Here is an 8,918-nt window from a genome sequence, read left to right on the forward strand (position 1 = left end):
AAATATATTCATTTATATCCATTTATATTCAATTATATCCAAATACACATTCTGTGCCCCATATGGTCTAAAACCTGACAGGTGGGCAAATCTAAGTTTGTTTTTAATAAAACAAATATAAATATGCAAATAACAAAAAATAATACTGCAAATAATAATAACATTATACAAAAGCAAAATGGCACGAATACACAGAAAAAGCCTCCCGAGATGAAGAAGGCATGAAAGTATGGTTTTTATATTTATGTAGGCTAGAAAATAATATGTTTTGTAATATTTTAATACTTTAAATTTATATCCTATAAAAATCCTTATTATATCCTATATATATATATATATATATATATATATATATATATATATATATATATATATATATATATATATATATATATCCTTAGCATTTTAATTATTTTTCATATGTAAAGATATTTGCCTATTGCAGTACATCCTGTGTGTATTAAGCAATGTGTAAGCGTGGCACACTACTAATGTGCTCTCCGCTGGACTTTAGACCAACTTTGTTCTGGTCTATAGAACAGACTATTATAGTTTCTCAAAATAGCAACGTGCCAGCAATGGGCCTCAACACGCCTTCCTTTTTAGACCAGAATGTCTAAAACGTCAAAACGACTCCTGCGCCAAGCTGAAACTAGCAAACAACAATTGCGTCGCACCTTGTGCCACATTGCGCCGAGTGTATGATAGGGCCCCTCAAGTTGTTGATGTTGCCATCCACTTTGCAGATCCCTCGCACACCCCCATACTCAATGTAACCAAACCATGAATTTTCCTTTACCAAACTTGACTGATTTCTCTAAGAATCTTGGGCCAATGCAGATTCCAATAGGTCTTCTGTGGTATCTTTGATGATTTGGATGCAAAATCTATCTTCTGCCACTTTTCTAAACGACCAACTAGTAGTCAAGTTAATATTTGTTGCTCTTACAACTGGGATCAAGATTTGTCAGGTAGTGTACAAGCACACACAAACACTAAGCTAAAGCATGTGGTTGTTTACTATTGAGTAACATGACTCCAAAAAAAAAACAAAACAAAAAAAAAAACACATGAAAGCAATACCTTTCCACTCTCCTAAGAAACAACAGCGTGTATTGAGAGCACAAAGACATGAAAACACTTGAGAGAATTACTGGCACAGCACAGAGGAAATGAAACCAAAAGAAAAAATGAAAACATTCAGTAAAGTCCAACACACAGACAGAAGCACATGAGAATGAAGAAGACATGAAAGTGAAGACAACATTTGACAAGTAAGACACTAAACAAGTTAAATACAAGCTTTTTTTAAAGACCTTTAATTTTACATTAGACCAGCTTTTACTTGGTCAATGGTGGGGTCTATTTCAGTTTCTCAAAATGGCAACGTGCCAACACTGTGCCTTAACACACCTCCTTTCTAGACCAGCACACCCATAAGTCCACAAAGTAGTGCAAATGGATTTGCCACTTAAACACGGTGGCACGAAACATGAAAATTACTATTGCGCTAAATCTGCCATACATGTCTTGTGCCTTATTGCGCCGGGTAGGGGTGTAACGGTTCACAAAAATCACGGTTCGGTTCGTTACTAACATAATAAAAGTTCGATCTTGTTTTTTTTTTTTTTCTTTTACTTTAAAAAGTTATAGAGCTATACTTCCAGGGTTTCTGCTTAGCAGCAAATAAAACAAATCTTTCTTTATACTCAAAACCAAAAAGCTTCCTATAAAAAATAAATGAAATATTGCAGTTAAACAAATAAAACATTAAAAAAAAAATTAGTTTTTATATGGAATTTCAATCTATTTTTAAGTTTTTTTTTTCATTTTCAGAAAGATGAGTGTCTACCTTTTCTTCAGACAGCCCCGATCTGCTTGATTTGACTGTCACCTGCCATTTTAGTGGATCTGAAAGCTGAAATTATCTGACTGAAATGAGCTTATAAAGGAATACTGTAACCGAGCTCTATTACATTTAACATTTTCTTGAAACCCGAAATTTCCACTACCGATTAAGGTCTCGCTTTTATTCTTGGTAGCACCTGTGCTTCTAACTTCAAAAATGTAGGCGCACCAGGCAAAATTTTGTCGCACCCACCAAAAATGATGAGCACCGTTACCGTTATCTTTTATATGAACAGATTCTATTATATATTAACACTCTAATCACAACTAACAAACAAAACTCTACATGCGCTCACCGGCGCTGCACGCACTGCTTGACGTGAATGAGATACAATATATATACAATAATAACAGTGCTGTTCTCACGGGTGCTGTCTGAAATTGCACAGATGATAGTATAACTTATTATTACTTATCTTAATAGCAGTAATGGTCTTTTCATGAGCTGCAATATTACTTTCATGGCGACGCAGTGGCGCAATGGGTAGCACGTTTGCCTCACAGCATGAAGGTCGCTAGGTCGATCTTCGGCTCAGTTGGCAGTTTCTGTGTGGAGTTTGCATGTTCTCCCTGCGTTCGCTTGGGTTTCCTCCGGGTGCTCCGGTTTCCCCCACAGTCCAAAGACATGCGGTACAGGTGAATTGGGTAGGCTAAATTGTCCGTAGTGTACGAGTGTGTGTATGTGTTGATGTTTCCCAGAGATGGGTTGTGGCTGGAAGGGCATCCGCTGCGTAAAAACTTGCTGGATAAGTTGACGGTTCAATCCGCTGTGGCGACCCCAGATTATTAAAGAAAATGAATGAATGAATTACTTTCATCTCAGTGAATGCACGCAATGGTAAACATGGTATCAGTCGCACGACTGACAGCATCGTGATAATTAAATGAAGGATTAAATAACGTTGGAACATCTCGTGCTTAAGATGTGTAGATGAGACAAACACTGTTACCTGAAAACTCACACGGCTTTACGGTGAGTGCTTTAGTCATGGCGGACTTTAACCCCTGGAAGTCTTTTATCCACTCTTCGAAAAGTGTAAATGCTGGATTGACATTCAGCACATGATCACTAATCAGATGTGTCATTAGTTTTAACGGTAACTCTTTATAATAACTACATACTATAAATCATTTACTAAGCATTAGCATCTAGTGAGTTCATTATCTGTTAAGCATTAACACTACATTAATAAATGTATGAGTTAATAACGCATTTATTAACGTACATTGTAACCATTAGTATATGCCTGATTAATAAGATAGATAAATGTTGATTTCAATAGTTTATTAATCATTTACTAACTCATTCTGAATGATCCTAAAACCCCTCAGCTACTCTTAAATACAAACAGTTTGTAAATAATGCGATACGTAATTTAGTAATGAAATATAAATCATTAACAAAGTATGAAAGTACAATTATTAAGCACAATATATTGGTGCTAATAAGTCAAGAATAGAGCATTTGTAGCTGCAGTTATAAACTGCTTACTAACGTTTATTTATGCGGAGCTAATGCCTTACAGATAATGAACTCACTAGATGCTAATGCTTAGTAAATGATTCATAATGTGTAGTTATTATAAAGTGTTACCGTTTTAACTCTAGCTGGATTCTTAAACTGAATCTGCCAGTGTTGTTTTCATTCTCTCGTATCCAGACCTTAACATTTCCGGGGCTGTAGCTCTCTGTCATGGGAACTGAGTGATTGACACTGTCATCATCTTGTTAGATAATGGCGGCATTTTCAAAAACTTCAACTTTGAGACAGTTTTTAAACGTTTTCCGTCCCCAAACCAGGCAAAACACATTGTGTTCTGCTTTTGGCTGAAAACATTGTCATGTAAATGACCCCTATTAGCTGAAACTGATGTAGGTGTTGATTGGCAAGGACCAACCATGTAGGATTACAGTTTCTGTCTTACACACTGTGGTGTGAGGTTGGGGCAGGTCAATCCTTTAGCCAACCACTAGCAAACACTTTTTTTTAGATAGGTTTATAGTTTTCAATTCCATTCATTGACATTAGTGGTGCACAGATCACCAGCTTCACCTTTAAACTCACTCATTTGATTTACCTGGACATAATAGACCCCTTTGTTGACAGCATACATCATAAGAAAGGAATAGTCCAAATTCTGCTTGGTCCTCCATCTGAAAGAAACACAAACACATCATGTTCAGCAGCCTTAAAAGCCAAGGTTAAATGTGGAAGTTGACCTGTCGATGAGTCAGAGAACTGAAACTCTAGATGGACAGGTGTGTGACTGCCAAAAACACAAAACACACACACACTCCTACAGCCACATAAAGGTACAAACAAAACTCACCCACATGTACTCAGTGTAACCTTTTCTATCGAGTTGTCCTTTGCAGTAAGGGTTTCGAAAGAGAGAGATATAAATATTCAAAAAGGCAGAATATTAAATGCGATGGGCATCAAAGGCGCTCATTTCCTTTGATCAGAATGGTTTAGATAAAGAGGATGAGCGGTGAGTTTGTGGCACAGAATAAGAACTGCGATGTTAAACAATGCACAGTCAAGCTAAAAATCACATATATGTGTTGGTATTGGTGGTTTACAAGGACACTCCGTAGCATACCTGTCAACCCTCCTGTTTTTCCGGGGATTCTCCCATATTTTACTGTTCTATCCCGCCATCATCCTATAAAGGTATTTTCCCGTATTTCTCCCGTATTTTCAGTCTTTCTCTGAACAGCCGAGCCTCCCTATACGCAACCCATACCGCCGAACCACCAGGGGTCGCCCCTTGCTCTAAACGCGAGTCTTCTGTGCTTTCGCTTTGTTTAAGAATGAAAACGCTTATAAATAAATAGTAAAAACGGCGCGATTCCATTTCCTTTTGATTACAGGTGCATTCGCCCATCCTTTACAATCATCAAAACAGTCATATAACTTAATGGTGCATGACTGTTTGCTGACGTGCTCCAAAGTAATAAAAGTGTTTCCCAAACGGGTTCTGTACACGCGATTTGAAGCGGAGAGAAAGTCTGGCTTTTAGGTGCGTGTTTAAACAGACATATACACATAATTAATAATAATAACATATAAGGATGTCAATCTTGGTGGGTTTTTTTTTTCCCAAACACAACTAATTTCATCTTAAATGAGCATAAAAAGTTAGGAAAGCAGTCGAATGCTTTCATTATAACATTAGATGTATTCATTTTTAAAGTGACACCTCTTATTTAATGTAATAAAAAAATCTTATTAAATGAGAGATTCATTCGTTGCTCTTTAATTGATAGTGTAAGTTAAACAATGGAGAAACGGCTAATGAGTTTGGTAGCTTGATTCTGTTTCATTATAATAGCAATTAATTTTATTAAACTGAACTGTTTGCTAATGTTATTGCTGCTAATGTATATATTCATTTTTCTTTTGTTTATAATAATTTTAAAACATATAACTGACAATTTAACTTTTTATTTACAATGAAACACCTCCAAATGAACATGTTTAGTATGTTTAGTATGTAGGGTGGGGAATTGGAATCCCTAATCCCTTATTATGGTGGCCGCGTGAAATAAGCATCCTTTATTTTCAAATCCCAATGTTGACAGGTATGCTTCATAGGTGTTATGTACTTTATGCAGTGAAAACAGCTTTATATATGGCCACTTCTACCCCTAAAACCCACCCCACAGGAAACGTGTTAAGACCTCATTAAGTATGTTTAAGAGTTTTGAATTACAAGGACTTCAGGCATGTCCTTGCAAACCACCATAGAGTCTATAACTATGTCATGCCCATGTCATCATACAAAAAAACTGTCCTTACAACCCACCAAAAGCAATACACATGCACACATATATTGTACACACACACACAGTTGTGACAGATGGGATCACCTGGACTAGGGCTGCACGATTAATCGTATTATTATCACGTTAACGATATTTGTGGCCTACGATCAATAATTATATATCGTCCCCATTTTAGAGTATAAAGATCAAGCTGTTGTTTTAATAGGCGGAGTTTACGGATTGTACGACATGAGGTGACAGCGTCTAGATTGCAAGTGTTTTTTTTTTTTTCGAGGAATGCAATGTTGATCAGGCAGCCTTTGCTCCTGTTCAGTCCAAGTCTCCCAAGGTAACACAACAAACCTCATTACCTACCTTAAAATCCATCATAAAGTGGCTGTCATCAGTGGGTTACTGAGCTCAGGAGAATTCTGCTTTGGATTTTTCTATGCATTACTAAATCACTAAACTGTTTAATTAGTTAACTTAATATTCGCGGAGATTCAGCAGTTTTTTTTCTGACGCATTTGCCAGTCATAGACAGAAGAAACTGTATCATATTGTTTCAAAGTAAAAAAAAAGCTCACTGTGGCCCTGTTCACCGAGGAATTGAGGTTCGTTTTCATTATTTTGACGCAACTTTTATTATTTACAAGAAAAGAAAATGTAGTTAAAAGTTTCAGATCAATCAAACTCAATTTATAAAATTTAAAAAATTATTTTATGCATTAAATAAGGAACTATTTCTGATTAGACCATGCACTTTATTCTGTTTTACAGTTTTAATATGTATATAATATTTTTTATGACAAAATATCATTTGTTAAACAAATATTTTTGCACATCGAAAGTAAATAAATTGTCTTATGACTAAAAGCTTTATGCAAAGGTTGAGCAATTGATCGCACATGCATCCCTCTCATGCCAAGTTTTCATAATAAATGACACGATACATTCGTGTCTGAGTGCTGCTTTGAAAAGAATAAAATGATTAAAAAAGCACATTAAAGACTACACACAGGAAATAAAACATTCACAAAGATGTACCTTATGGAAAAACACCAATTGAGGGGTGCTGCTTTCGGTTTTAAAACAATCAAGCAGATATGATGACAGGAATTTTGCAAAAGAAAAAGATTAAACATATCAGGACTGTTAAAAGAAAATTCTAATTTATATATTCTTTTGATTCCAATACAACAGCTAAGATTATGAATGATGGAGTGTAAAGCCATCTCTCATGCATGCTTCAGCAGCGAGTCCCGCTGTTTGTAAATGCAGAGGCGGAGAGAATGCACTGTTTAGTTACATCTCAAGATAATTAAATAAAACTAACTCCGAGCTGCTCATCACGCTTAAAAAGTTCTACTAAAATGCACAACTCTTGTTGGTTGCGCCCGCGGGATGCACAATGAACTATGTGATCCAACCGCAGACGCTTTGTCATATCGGTCGCGACACTCTGCTTTATAACTTATTAGTTTATTATGATAATCACACTTAGTTTTGCCATCGCTCTTCACCACATGTAGCCAATCTTTTGAGCAAATCTTGCGGTCCTTCTCTAAACAAATGTACCGAGTAAAAAAAAAATTTGTATGCACAAAATGGAGGAATCAAAATTTTAAATATACAACAAGTTTATAATTCTTATTATCTAATCCTTGCCCAGTTTTATTACAAGCTGAGTTTTTTTTTTTATATTTGTGGCTGTAAAGTTTAATAAGATTAAGATGTGTGTGTGTGTGTATATATATATATATATAAATATATATATATATATATATATATATATATATATATATATATATATATATATATATATATATATATATATATATATATATATATATATATATATATATTAGGGTTGGGCATCTAAGCTATAATGCGGATCCGATACGCATCTCGATACAAAGAATACGATCCGATATATTAGCGATACATTTGTGACATTGCGATGCAACACGATACGATTCACACCCATATCACGATACAATGCGATAATTCAGCACTAACTTATTAGATCAAGTTTATGAGATGATGTGAAAGAGGATGCTGTGCCATTGAATGAGTTTGATTATTTATAAACCAAGCAAAACCAAGACTTTTTTACAAACTGGCTTTTCTCTCAGAGCCAGAGTGTCAGTTTACAGTAGAGGGCCATTTTAGAACATATAGCACATATTATTTAAGTATTTTCAAGATAAACAGAATGTATAAGTGCAATATATATTAAAAAAGTATATATATTTGCACTCTTTCAACATAAAGGTTTACCATTGCACAACAAGAATTGTGATTTAACTTTTCAACTATAAAAACAAGTTTTACAAAGATATTTTGCCACTGAATATTCAAAACTTAAGGTCGTGAACTAGCAGTGTTATGCTGCTTTGAAACATCACTGTCACTGTAAACAACAGGCTAATAAAAATATAACAAACCAGCATCTTCTTGCTGTGAGGTGGTCAAACTACCCACTGTGCCACCGTGACACCCAATTATTTTTATCATTATTATTATTAATATTATTATTATTATTATAATTAAATAAAAATTAACAGGAGGAGGTGTTTAAAACCTTCGTTCTCCGTGACACTAGGCTGAATATCTTTGCAGATGAACAATGCAATAGCATTCGTTGTTGGCGTAGAGCGAGCAGAACTGTTGCGCACGGAAAAAAAAACTTGCAATGCTTTTCTCACCACTTTTGGAGCTGGTTGAAGCAGTGCGAAAGCCGGGGATGCAGGAACACTGGAAGATGCTTTCACAACAACACCGTGGCGCCGCTTCAAGTGAGATTTCAGATTAGTCGTACTGCCCGCGTATTTTACAGATGCGCGGCACATTTTGCAAATTGCATCTGTCCTGTCATGTCGTCCATCCTTAAATCCATAATGTTGCCATACTTTAGATTTAAAACTCAGTGAGGAATAAAATGTTTGTTTTGCTTCTCGCGCTTTCTGAGGGCGCTCCACTAGCTTCATCCGCACACCTGATAGTTGTAGTGTAAGTGTACACATCCGCAAGTCCGTTGCTAAGGCATACTTTATGTAGGTCGATTAAATTATGCGCCAAAAATAGGTTGACAACACTTGCTAATAAATAAAAAATACATTCTATATTAAAAATATAAGCTGTATCTCGGAAAAATCGATGCATCTCGCAAAAACAGATGCATCTCGATTTGCTTCCAAAATTTCATTCATCCTCTGCTGCTCAACCGATGCACTCGCACC

The 8,918-nt window shown here is 35.6% G+C and overlaps 1 protein-coding gene across 3 annotated transcripts in view; it reads right to left on the reverse strand.

Moving 5' to 3' along the window:
* The window catches only part of mgat4a (alpha-1,3-mannosyl-glycoprotein 4-beta-N-acetylglucosaminyltransferase A), a 129,899-nt gene that overhangs the window by 22,470 nt on the left and 98,511 nt on the right, over nt 1-8,918 (reverse strand). For all 3 annotated transcript variants that reach the window (XM_087267443.1, XM_087267444.1, XM_087267445.1), the window contains one exon: nt 3,987-4,062. In XM_087267443.1, coding sequence (XP_087123569.1) covers nt 3,987-4,062 — 76 coding nt within the window. The remainder of the gene's footprint in view (nt 1-3,986; nt 4,063-8,918) is intronic.

This window comes from Danio rerio, chromosome 9, assembly GCF_052040795.2.
Source record: "Danio rerio strain M-AB ecotype USA chromosome 9, GRCz13ab, whole genome shotgun sequence".
Classification (NCBI taxonomy): Eukaryota; Metazoa; Chordata; class Actinopteri; order Cypriniformes; family Danionidae; genus Danio; species Danio rerio.